The sequence below is a fragment of the Tripterygium wilfordii genome, chromosome 5 (genome assembly GCF_013401445.1).
Source record: "Tripterygium wilfordii isolate XIE 37 chromosome 5, ASM1340144v1, whole genome shotgun sequence".
Classification (NCBI taxonomy): Eukaryota; Viridiplantae; Streptophyta; class Magnoliopsida; order Celastrales; family Celastraceae; genus Tripterygium; species Tripterygium wilfordii.
Genome location: NC_052236.1, coordinates 12257453 through 12269615, shown reverse-complemented (window position 1 = coordinate 12269615; position 12163 = coordinate 12257453). Strand labels below are relative to the sequence as shown.

The window sequence follows — 12163 nt, the reverse complement described above, 5'->3', positions numbered from 1 at the left end:
ATGGGATCAATTGATCTTCAAACTTCCATTAGAAATCCCATTCCAAGCACTCTTAAGATTAATTGCATTGGACACCATCCAAGTCAAGATGGGGCTACAATTCTTTTAGTTAGAATTGACTATTTTTTTGGGTAATTGAGAATTTTTCAACCCACCGGACAGTTAGGTCAGCTCTAAACTCGAGCCGCCAACACACTAATGACATGTAAGACAGGGCCGAAACCCATGCGGAGAGAACGTGGCCGAAGCCCACAAAGGAAAGTTAACTCCACAAAGTCTCCCATGTGCCTTTGGCCCATACAAGGAAATAACGTTGAAATTGTTGAGCGTGAGATTTGAACTCTAAACCCTAAATCCTAAACTTTAAATACTAAATCCTAACTCTTAAACTCTAGTGTGTCATTTCCAAAAAAAAAAAAAAACAAAAAACCAACTAACATGGACTTCTACGGGAAACTTAATTAGGATAGGAAAATATGGTCTTGAAGAATTCGTCTAAGTCCTCCAACCCTAGAATCCCACTTCCAACACGTTATCACATATTAATGTTTGTATATTTCTTTTTCCATCCCCTTTTTTGGGTTTGTGAAACTCCTAAGCAATTATAAACAAATGCAAGATTAAGGTGCACTGCATGAGCTGGCTGTGGAAAATCTTGAGCTTTTCCTCCCTATAAATGGCACCTTATTAGTGTTCTTTCTCTGCAAAAAACCTCCCTTCACCATGTCTAAACCATATTTTGCTCCTCAAACCCCTTCAATGGCCTCCATTTTGCTTCTCTTTGGGCTGCTGATGGCCTGCATAAGCACAACAGGTCTTAAGCTTCTCAAAACACTTATGCAAATTACATATTTTCATATACTTGTGACTTGTTAGATACACATGTGATTGGTGTCCCACATCGGTTACGTATAAGTTTACGGATAAGCATGCATTAGTGTACGATAGTCCTTGCATGCATACTGGGTTTTGTAATTAGTAAACCATGGAGCAATAGCTCAGTTGGTTATATATTTAGGTTTAAGGTGGATGACGCTAAGGTCAGGAGTTTGAGGATTTTCCAGGTTTCGAGATCTTGCCCACTTCTAGAGAGGGGATAGAACTAGAAGTCTCATTTCTCTCGCATGGTCTTTGGCTCAATGTTATATGTCGTCAGCGTGGTGCAGATTGTTCTGGAGGCCCAAGTTTTACACCCACTCAGCTATTCGAAAGGCATGCTGGAATGAATGATTCCTCGGTTACCAAAAAAAAAGCTTTTGTAATTAGTAATTACATAACCCCAACAAGGCTAAACCTTGTGAAATCCATTTTTGGTTAAAGCCAGAGATTACTTGCACTTTTATTAGCTTTTTTTTCAGTCATAATCATAACCCAGTTGATCAAAGGAAATATCTTTTTGCAGGTGCCCAAATAGGAATTTGTTATGGAATGCTTGGAAGCAACTTACCATCAAAAAAAGAAGTGATAGATCTCTACAACCAAATAGGCGTCGAGAGAATGAGACTCTATGATCCAAACCAAGAAGCTCTTCAAGCCCTTGGAGGCTCCAGCATTGAACTCATCCTTGGTCTACCAAATGATGACCTTCAAAGCATGGCCTCCAGTCAAGCCAATGCAGACAATTGGGTCCAAAACAATGTCAAGAACTATGGCAACGTCATGTTTAAATACATTGCTGTAGGAAATGAAGTGAAACCTTCCGATCAATTCGCGCAATTTCTAGTCCCTGCAATGCAGAACATCTTAACTGCACTATCTGGGGCCGGACTTGGACACATTAAGGTCTCCACTGCTATTGACACTGGTACACTGGACGATTCTTCTTTTCCACCATCTAATGGCTCCTTCAGGGGAGAATACAGAGCAATTATTGATCCGGTTATTAACTTCTTAGTGAAAAACCAATCTCCATTGCTCCTTAACTTGTATCCTTACTTCAGTTACAGAGATAACACTAGGGACATTCGTCTCGATTACGCGCTTTTCACAGCTCAATCAGCAGTTGTTTCAGACCCACCAAGGGAATACCAGAACCTGTTTGATGCCACCTTGGATACCGTTTACGCCGCCTTGGAGAAAGCTAATGGTGGTTCTTTGGAGATTGTTGTGTCTGAGACTGGGTGGCCTACAGAAGGAGGAACAGAAACATCAGTAGAAAATGCAAGGATTTACAATAACAACTTGGTTCAACATGTCAAAGGAGGGTCTCCATTGAAGCCTGAGAAGCCTATTGAGACTTACATTTTTGCCTTGTTTGACGAGGATAACAAGAGTCCTGAACTGGAGAAGCATTGGGGACTCTTTTCTCCTGATAAACGGCCCAAGTACCCCATGAATTTCAACTAATTAAGTAAGAGAGCATTAATGATTAAACAATGTATTAGCAAGTGAATAAGGGCATTGTATCTATAGTACTATCAATAATGGACGGTGACACAACTCACCTTTTTTTTTGGTTATCGAGAACCACACCATACAAGCTTGCCCTTTGGACAGTTCATAGATGTTCACGCCAGGCTTGGTTGATTCAGTTAGGGCTCATAGTAACCCCTCAATGTTATGGCACACATGCATTGTATGTGGAACCTTTCATCTTACAGTTTCCCAACACAAAACAAACCTTTCATTGCACATTATCCAACTTAAATTTTTCTGCACATAATAACCTATGCAGCAAAGAAGAGAATACTTCAAGCCTTCACACTCTGTGTAAAAGAAAACATAAAGAAACCAAAAAAAAAAAAACCCACAAAGAAACAAGATTTATATACTGCAATGTCATCCTCTCAGAGATTTCTTCTTGTCTCTGGTTTTTGAATCAAGCTTCATGTTTCTCAAAACCTCATCAGCGAAGAACTTAAGCCACTACTTCAACTTGAATACGGGAATTCATGTCGAGTACCAGAGAGGATATCTTTCGATTTGAGTAATGAAAGTTCTTGTCTACAGAATCACCTGCGTAGAAGAACGACTGTGTGTGTCGGTGCTAAAGGATTCACCATTAATGGAAGACCAATAAGAGAGTTCATCTTTATGTGGCAAGCTGTTTTTAACATAAGCATCCAGCAATCTTACTCGTTGACGAGGTGTGCTACTTGACCTTGCCTTTGCCAGAGCAGATTCTGTTGCAGCCAAATAAGTTGGGAATACTGGAGAATTTGGGATCGAACTGGCATCATCTTCAGCTATATTCCTTTGCGTGCGACAAAATGATCTTCTCGGAAATGAATGAGGTGAATGTAGTCCTTCGATGGAGTCTTGTTTTTGTGTATTCCTCAGTTTAACCTGTGCGGTGTCAAATATCTCACTGGTAATCAGATTCGAACTAACAGTTTGTTTCAAAATCCCTGATGCTTCCCTGTCTTGTCCTTCAACATGTGTACATTGATATGGCCACCAGCTTTTTCTGCAACTTCCCATCCTGGCCGATGATTCTTCAAGCATTTGAGTGTTTCTCCTTTCCTGAGGTAGAAAATAATATTGTAAAATGTAAATATGGAATAAAATACTTGTTATATCATTTAATTTTCCATTGGAAAAGTAGCATTTTTAAGAAGAACGATATTTGAATTGTTGCAAAATGTTCTTTTAATCATGCAGTGAGCAACCGAACCAGATTACCCGGCTGGAGAATGAGTATTTCATCATTCGCTCTCGTTTGCAAGTGGCTTCTTGCCTTCTCAACCACATGGCTTCCTTATCTTCCTTCAAAAGCGAGCTGCAATCCCAGTCTCGTCCAGTGTTGTATTCAACCTGCCCAAGACAAAATGCCGGGCAGAAAAAGTGTAGCATTGTCTTTTTGCTCTAAAAAAATTCATTCAAGTAATATCAGTCTCACGTACCTTGATTTCCTTCTCTCCCAAGTCTTCTTTTGGCCAATGGAAAATTTTCTTTTCACCATCTTTGTAATTTCCACCATCAATTGAAGTCCTGTTTACTTGTATTTTCAGTGGAAATTGTTTGTAGGGCAGCAAACACCTTAGCATGGCAGCTTCTCGACGCGCATTTTGGCCACGAACAATGGCTTGAAGCCTCACCAGTCCCTTCAATGCTCGCAGAGCTTTTCTTGCCTGTTTCTCTCCCATTTGAAATTCAAATCAACCTATGCCAATTCTTATTTAACAGAGACAAACTACATGTAATTCCAGTTTCAGAACAGCAAGCTTAATGACATGAATTCTTTGCAGATAAGTTCATTTGTAACTGGTTTATTGGTAATTCATGACTAATCAACTATGTTTTCCATTCAAGGTTTGGACATTGAGTTACATCATCAAAGAATCATCGGTTCTACTATAAATTACGAAATACTCTCATGGATTGTTATAACATTCAAGCGTTTTTTTTTTCATGAACTGTAAAATTCAGATTATCCCTATTTCCTATCATTATTCAAATCTTAAGTCCATATGATAAGGAAATAAGACCTTACAAATTTATTCGGAAGATGTTCAAGGATCAGATTAAATCCATGATAGGGGAAGCACTAAGAAGTTTGATGAGCACTCTCTTTGTCAAGAAAGATTGAGCAGCAGCGGCATTACAAATTTCCTTCTACTAGTTTCTCTTGAAATGAAAACCTTTGAGATTAAGCATTATAAATCATTCTCAGGGAAATTATTCAGTCATCAGCAGAGCCAAGAGAATTATCACATTATCATTTTCTATAAAATCAAAATTGAAGATGATTAAACAAGCGGAAAAATAACTCACAAGATATGCACGGAAAGCGCTCTGTATCTTAACAGCAGCCGAGTTTTGATCCGCCTTTGTGAAATGATTGTGTGATTGAGAAGCCGCTGTAAGCCGAACAACCTCAGCAGCAGCTTGAGCAGCAGCAACAGCAGCATCAGCTGCAGCTGCGGTAGCAATGGCGACTATCAGAGCATGCTTTCTCTGCTCTTCTGTTGCTTCACTTAATGTTGTCTGTGGTGCAGCAAGTGCAGGCTGTTGTCTGATCTTATTAAACATCCCAATCACCCATCTCCACTTCTTTGATCTCTGAAGTTAAAAGTAACAGAAATATTACACAAACAGAAATGTATAAATTTCATCAGCTGAAAGGCACAAAAATGGAACTCTGTATATCAACCTTTTCTCTCTTCGATTTCGCCTCAGAATCAAAGAGCTTCTTCACCCAACCAAACCAGCAGCTCTTCTTTGCCATTGAGAATTTGAGTCTATCATATTAAAAAAAATTGTTGACCAACCCCTTCTATGTTCTTCAAGCACACCTTCAATTATACATAATTGAAAACATCCATTCAGATGTATTTGATAGCATGAAAACTGGCATTGAACACATTGAAAAACTGGAGCATAAAAATGAACCAAACAAACTATATGCAGAGCTAGTTCACTGAAGAACTAAAAACAATATGTCAATTTCAGGCTCTATCTACAAATAGCCTTCAGCCAAAAGATTGAAAACCCACATCAAAGAAGTTCCCAAAGTTGCAAAAAAAGCCAAATTCAGTTACTTTCTTTCTGCTTCAAATCAACAGTTAAAGTTAGAATCTTAAATACGTTATTGGCCACAAAGGGGCATTTCGTCAAACGCAAGGTATGCATCAACTAGCAAGCCCCAGAAAATTCCAAAGAAACAAAGAGTCTCACGTTATCTACGACTACCGATCAAAACATACCTGAAAACAGGACATATTTGTAGGGAAAACCCCAGAAACGAAGTTTCTCTATAACTTCATGATCTATAGACCTCCAAAATCCAATGAAGCTATGACAATACCAACTGGGTTTTTTTTTTCTTGTTCACCTGATAAAGATCCAGGCTTTGCTTGGCTTGATTCGACTTGGAAGGATATATATATCAGTAAGAACTGGAGAGGAGAGTGATGGGTGGCGATGACTCAATAACTATTAACTAGCAAAGTCTGTTTAACCTCGCATGGAGCCACTGGTCTTCACAATTCTCTTCCATCTGTTACTTTCAAAAACTGCCACTGACCATTTCAAAATTACTGTTATATATTTACAAATATTATTCATATTAATGGCCTTCATATCCTAGTTTTTGCATGGGAGAAACTTGACAAATTGGATATTATTTGTTCCATAATTCTAATATTAACTTTTTATTTGGTAAATGTAATGGCAAACAACAACCCCATGCATAATACTTCACCAATCACCACTGACTATTTTCATGAATTTAACTTCTGATCTCTAAGCTATACTCATTCAATTCTATTCGGGTCACATGTTCGCTTCTTGAAAAGAAAAATTTATAAAAAATGAAGACAAAGTATTGTGGTGTAAATGTCAAGACTTCAAGCAATATAGTTTATCAGGAAAGTCTCACTCTTTCTCCATTAACAAAGCATTTTCTTCAGGCGAACAAAGTCGTACAAGCCCGATATATCTATAGAAACTGACCAACCCACAAGTGCGGGGGACGGTCAAGACTTGTTAAAAATACCACATTGTTAATTTGGATTAACCCATGCAATGTTGTTTATAGGGAAAGTTTTACTCCTTCTCCATTAACAAGGCTTTTTCTTTAGGTGAACAAAGTCTTGCAGACTCGATATATCCACGGAAACCAGCCAATCCACAAGTGCGGAAGAGTGTCAACACTTGTTAAAAATCCCACATGGCCAACATTTAAAAAGGACCCATCAGTTTTTTTTGTTTTTTTTGTGACTTTGAATGTGTGGATGAATTTGGGTAGCTTTAACCCTTGCTTGCCTGTTGTGTCCCAGCATTATGAGGATAATGCCACCTTTTGAGTTGTTTGATGGCCCAAGGACAAGAGTTTGATAGCTTAAACTACTCTCTCTTAACTTAATTGGGCTGTTCAATAAAAACCAAAGGAATCAAGTGTTGTGGGTTCTGAGCTGTTCTCTTTTTTTTCTGTAGGTAAGTAGGGAATAGAGAAGGGGAAGACTTCTGAGCTGTTCAAATGGTCCAACGCCTCATCCTTTTTGAAGTTATTAGTGGAAGTTTTTTCTCACTCAATATATGTCTCTGTTTGTAACCAAAAATTCTGAACAATAAGTTTTCCTAGCTATTCTATTTATTTTGTTCTTTTTGTCTTTTCAAGTGCTTGATTGTTGTTGTCCGTGTAGCTTGGGTGGCAGGGTAAATCTTGGTATGTGTGGATTAAGAGCACGTACTTGGGCTCGATTCTATGCTTGAAATTATATTCACGACTGAACTAAAACATGTATTGAGATGTGTCGTTATCTTCAGAGTTTACCATGCATGAGTGCATCCCCGAGCGAATGGACTCTTGGATGGATTTTCCGTCACTAAAAAGTGCTTTGATTGTTTCTATTTCAGTAAAAATTGGTATTTCTTTGACAAAATAATTTGCTTCTATTGTGAACCACACACTTTTTTTCTTTTCTTTTCACAAGCAATGAAAAGTACATGATATGATTACACAGATCTTTCACTAAATTCTCTAATATGAAAATGATTCAGAAGAACATGGATGAACTAATCATCAGAGCAATAATTACTCACATACACCCCCATTTGCCACCATTGATGCTTTGCTTCAATTGTTGACTGAAAACATGTAGTCTTATGATTGTGCTTTCTTTCTTGACTCTGTTTTAACTAATCCAACATATTATTAATGGTTTTGCTTTTTGCTTGCAGCTGCAAGCAAAAGTGTCATAATGCTGATAATTGATGGATTAAGATATAGTGTGTACTTTCAGATAGAGTGATGTGGTTCGTATTGCTAGCGCATTTTTGGAGAAGTATGATATAACAGTAATTGGGGTAGTTGTCAATGGTGTTGGATTGAGCTGAAAATCATACCGTTGATTTGAAACGACCGCAAATCCAACGAATACTACTTAGGGATCGACATCGGGTCGGCTCAAATAGGATCGACTTTTTCAAACTTAGGCCCTGCTTTGGCTCAAACCCGATTTTGAGCATTGGACTTCGGGTCGGGCCAGACTTGCAAAATGAAGCCCAGGCTGGGCCTCAGGCTTCGGGCTTAGGGCCTTTGGGCTCGGACATCGAGCTTGTAGCTGGAAAATGTCTTTGATAGCATTGGTTCTTATTAGATTTATCTGTTTGGATCTTAATCCGGATTAATTTATTATCTAATTTATTTATCTGGACTTAAACCCATTTCGAGTTTCATCAATTAAGTTAAATTCAATTCGGATCATGATCGGACATGTAAATATTTTGTAAAGAGTAATCTTGTTGGACCCACAAGGTCATAACGACTGCCACTCCTAGCTTATAGACCGTTTTTGGTCAAGATACGTTTGGGCGGAAGAAGAGCCTCGTACCCTCCTACATCGTGACTCTACCAGCCTCTCCTAGCATCCTCATCAGGTGCTCGAAAACGGCTTCTCTTCCTGGTCTCTCCTCCTCTAACCGTCTTGTTGTCACGACGGCAGCTATAAGCGACTTTGGATAGCGTCGTTAAGGTGAGAGACCTCGGTTTCTCTTTCGTTTTTTCAATTGTCAGTAGGTCTTATGGGCCATAAAGGTCATGGCACTGGTCTGCGACCATCTTTCACTGCTTGTAATAATTTACCTTTGATTTGTGACGGTGGAGGAATTTTTTTCTATTTTTTGTGTGAATATATGCTGGGAAGATCTCTTGCTCACTACCTGTTTGTTGATTTGTTTCAATGACACGCTCTTATAGTATGCGTTTTGTATAATATTTTATCATTGTGAATCAACTGGTTAGCTTCTACATTTACTTGGCTTGTTAGATATACTGACTGCTAGCGGGGATCCATTAGCGAGTACGTCAAATTTCTATCTTTGTTTGCATTTTAAATTGTTTCTTTGGTTGCTTCATCTCTTGAAGATCTTTTGTAAAAATACACGTTGAGATTGATAACTGGGAACATAGATAATTTTTTCGGAATAATCTGTATACATAATGGAGTTTTTCTTGATTAGGTATTATGGCGGCTGATGAGGAAGACCCTGCATCCACTCCACCAGCAGAGCCTTCTATTTCAGTCCTTGATGGTCCACCTGCGGTTTCGACCATTACTGTCACCCCGGTTCTACCAATACAACCTATCAGTTCTCAAGTAATTCCCATTCAACCTTTGCCTACTATTGCTCCAATTCCTATAGTTCCTCTTGCCCCAGTTGTCCGGCCATTAGCCCCACTTCCAATACGTCCACCTGCCTTAAGGCCACCTGTGCCGCAAAATGGTGAGGTCAGAGCTAGTGACTCTGACCACGATGACTTGGGTCCCTCCCGAACTGCTACTGGTTCTGCAGAGTATGAGATTTAAGAAGAGAGTAAACTGGAGAGGGAGCGGCAGCAACAGGCAATGCGGGAGCTGATGACAAAGCGCCGTGCTGCTGCTCTCGCAGTGCCGACTAATGACATAGCTGTCCGTGCTCGTCTTTGTTGGCTTGGTGAACCCATAACGCTTTTTGGAGAGCGAGAGATGGAAAGGCGGGAAAGGTTGCGAATGATTATGGCAAAGCTTGATTCTGAAAGGCAGCTGGAGAAGCTGATGAAAGTTCATGAGGAGGAGGCAGCAGCTGTTTCTGCTGCAACTGAGGATGTTGAGGAAAAAATGGTTCACTACCTTTCTATACTGGATCAAAGGAGCTATTGGATGCTAGAATTGATGATGCAAAATACTCAATTTTAAGAGCAGCATCTCGTCTTGAACGTGCTCGTAGGAAAAGGGATGATCCAGATGAAGATGTGAATGCAGAGATTGATTGGGCTCTAAAGCAAGCCGGAAGTTTAGTTCTTGAGTGCAGTGAGACTGGAGATGATGGGCCTCTTACCGGTTGTTCCAACTCACGTGATGGGAAAATGCTGGCAACCTGGTATCCCTCATTTTCTCCCATTTAAATAATTGTGAGTTAACAACCATTATATTTATTGATTGCTTCTTGAATATTTGCCTTTAAAGGACTAATCGTTTGTCCTAAAGTGGAAGGTGGAGCTTGAACTTTTTAGCATTCTTTGTCCACCTTTCTTGGAGTATTTGCATCACATAGTCAACTTTACAAGCTTCACGACAAAGCTTTTCGTTATTCGAATCATTGACAAGTTGTCGAGTCTTTTGCATTGATTGCCATACTCATTTCTTGTCCTCAATGATTGAAATGAGAAATCATTTGACCTTTTGATGGTTGAGACAATCTTATTCCTTGCTCAAGTGTTGACCATTTATTAGTAGGGTGGCTGTAATTATGTGACTTTATGTGTATCATGCATTAAGGTCTCTGCATTAAACATAATTTTTTTGTTTTAATTTCTTTTGTTAGTGCTTGGAGTGGAGTTGCTAAACTGTGGAGCATGCCTCAACTAAACAAGGTTTCCGCCTTGAAGGGGCACACAGAACGTGCAACTGACGTTGCATTCTCACCAGTGCATGACTATCTGGAGACTGCATCGGCTGACTGAACTGTAAAATTATGGAATACTATGGATCCCTCCTGAAGACATTTGAAGGCCATAGGGATCGTATTGGATGTATTGCCTTCCATCCCTCAGGGAAGTATTTGGCCTCAAGATACTGGAGTGGAGTTGCTTCTTCAAGAAGGTCATAGTATAAGCGCATATGGGATTACCTTTCATCCTGATGGATCATTAGCAGCATCTTGTGGACTTGATTCCCTTGCACGTGTTTGGGACCTTCGTACTGGGAGAAGTATCCTTGATCTGGAAGGTCATGTTCAGCCAGTAAGACTTCAAGACAAAACAGTCGTCGATTTTTGTTTTATTCTGAGTTGATTGTTACTTACTTATGTTCAGGATTTTCTCTACAGGTTCTTGGTGTCAGCTTTTCACCGAATAAATATCATTTAGTGACTGGTGGTGAAGATAATACTTGTCGCGTGTGGGATTTGAGGAAGAAAAAATCTTTGTATACAATACCTGCGCACTCAAAACTTATATCACAAGTGAAGTTTGAACCTCAAGAAGGTTACTTTTTAGTCACTGCTTCGAGTGATATGACATCAAAGGTTCAATTCTTTCTCAAAATTTTTTTTACTCCATAGAAGTTGAAGTCTTTGAATGGAAAATTAGTTATTGCATTTATATAATGGTTGTTTCATATGTCTTACCAGGTTTGGTCTGGCCGAGATTTCAAGCCTGTGAAGACTTTATCTGGTCATGAAGCAAAAGTAAATTCTCTGGACATAAGTGAGGGTAGGTTTTCTTTCCTTATGAAGCAAGAATTCGCAATTTGTTTGTTCCTAGATGGCTCCGTTGGTTAACTTGTTGCTTGGTTTTGTTTCAAAGCCTGTCAAATTCCTGTACCGTGTGACTTAGTTTACAGATGATCCTTGTTTAGTACATGCTAAGTATGTTCTCTCTGGTTGGCAGACGCTCAATATATTGTGACCGTCTCTCATGATTGGACCATCAAACTCTGGCGTGGCAGTAGCAACGGTGGGGAAGACCGTATGGATATGGACTGATCAGCTCTGTGCTTGATGATCATCACACTTTCATTTCTCAATTTTGCTTAAAAAGTTCTACTGAGGAGTTGACACAGAAGCATAGTTGCACTGGCAGCGATGCCTCTTACTCTGGCATGACTTGTTAGTCCTCGGATACATCGATGTTATTGCTAGGCGGGGTTTGGTTTTTGACTTTTGAGTTAGGGCTCCTGTTACACACATCTTTTGTTGGAGTATCTATTGAACTTGGAGAATTGATTGTATTTGATGATGTAATTTTGTCCAAATGATAGAAAAATACACTACCAAATTCATGTCATGTTCATTTTATACACAACTGATGATCAGCACAAACACACATATATACACACACATAATAGAACAAAGTCTTGAATAACAATAAGTTGGATGATAATCTAGTGACAAAGCTATTCGGGATCAAACCGTATAGACTTGAAAGATACTGACTTTAGTACTCACGGGAAGCAATAATGGTATGAGTTTAGGCTCATATCAGATGTTCAAATGTCATGTTTCTATAGTGTCGTTCTTTGGGGCTAAACCATAAAGACTCTGAAGGACTTGAGTTTGATGTCAAATCATATGGACTTGAGAAGGTCCTGAGTTCGATAACGGTATGAGTTTAGCTTCACATCGTATATTTAAAGGGCAAGTTTTTATAGCGTCGTTCCCCAGGGTTAAGCTATATAGACTCAAAAAGTCTTGAATTCGATGTCAAATTGTATAAACTCATAAGGTCATACGTTTCATG

The 12163-nt window shown here is 39.2% G+C and overlaps 2 protein-coding genes and 1 pseudogene across 4 annotated transcripts; 2 read left to right on the top strand and 1 right to left on the bottom strand.

Annotated features, from left to right (window-relative positions):
• The first annotated feature begins 611 nt into the window (after positions 1-611).
• On the top strand, positions 612-2459 carry LOC119998367 (glucan endo-1,3-beta-glucosidase, basic isoform-like). The gene is made up of 2 exons (XM_038845686.1): positions 612-814; positions 1403-2459. Exons 1-2 carry the CDS (start codon positions 724-726, stop codon positions 2344-2346), a joined length of 1035 nt encoding a protein of 344 aa, XP_038701614.1. The 5' UTR covers positions 612-723; the 3' UTR covers positions 2347-2459.
• Positions 2460-2598: 139 nt separating this feature from the next.
• LOC119998365 (protein IQ-DOMAIN 14) lies at positions 2599-5905 on the bottom strand. Of its 3 annotated transcripts, XM_038845685.1 has the most exons (7): positions 5646-5905; positions 5093-5234; positions 4714-5001; positions 3843-4070; positions 3622-3753; positions 3076-3462; positions 2599-2955 (listed from the first exon to the last, which is right to left on the bottom strand). In XM_038845685.1, exons 2-7 carry the CDS (start codon positions 5165-5167, stop codon positions 2944-2946), a joined length of 1122 nt encoding a protein of 373 aa, XP_038701613.1. In that variant the 5' UTR covers positions 5168-5234; positions 5646-5905; the 3' UTR covers positions 2599-2943. The 3 variants fall into 3 exon arrangements, with proteins under 3 accessions (XP_038701613.1, XP_038701610.1, XP_038701611.1); XM_038845682.1 differs by having other exon boundaries at positions 2599-3462; positions 5646-5903; XM_038845683.1 differs by having other exon boundaries at positions 2599-3462; positions 5093-5180; positions 5646-5903.
• A 2312-nt stretch (positions 5906-8217) lies between these two features.
• Positions 8218-11701, top strand: LOC119998363 (annotated as a pseudogene).
• The last annotated feature ends 462 nt before the right edge of the window (positions 11702-12163 follow it).

What these genes read in the sequence shown, in the direction of transcription:
- LOC119998367 (XM_038845686.1), top strand. Translation starts at nt 724, where the DNA reads ATGTCTAAACCATATTTTGCTCCTCAAACCCCTTCAATGGCCTCCATT. An exon ending in GGCCTGCATAAGCACAACAG is followed by an intron (nt 815 to 1,402) that starts GTCTTAAGCTTC and finishes ATCTTTTTGCAG; the next exon opens with GTGCCCAAATAGGAATTTGT.
- LOC119998365 (XM_038845682.1), bottom strand. Translation starts at nt 5,167, where the DNA reads ATGGCAAAGAAGAGCTGCTGGTTTGGTTGGGTGAAGAAGCTCTTTGAT. An exon ending in CGAAATCGAAGAGAGAAAAG is followed by an intron (nt 5,002 to 5,092) that starts GTTGATATACAG and finishes TTTTAACTTCAG; the next exon opens with AGATCAAAGAAGTGGAGATG. An exon ending in GCGCTTTCCGTGCATATCTT is followed by an intron (nt 4,071 to 4,713) that starts GTGAGTTATTTT and finishes GGAGAGAAACAG; the next exon opens with GCAAGAAAAGCTCTGCGAGC.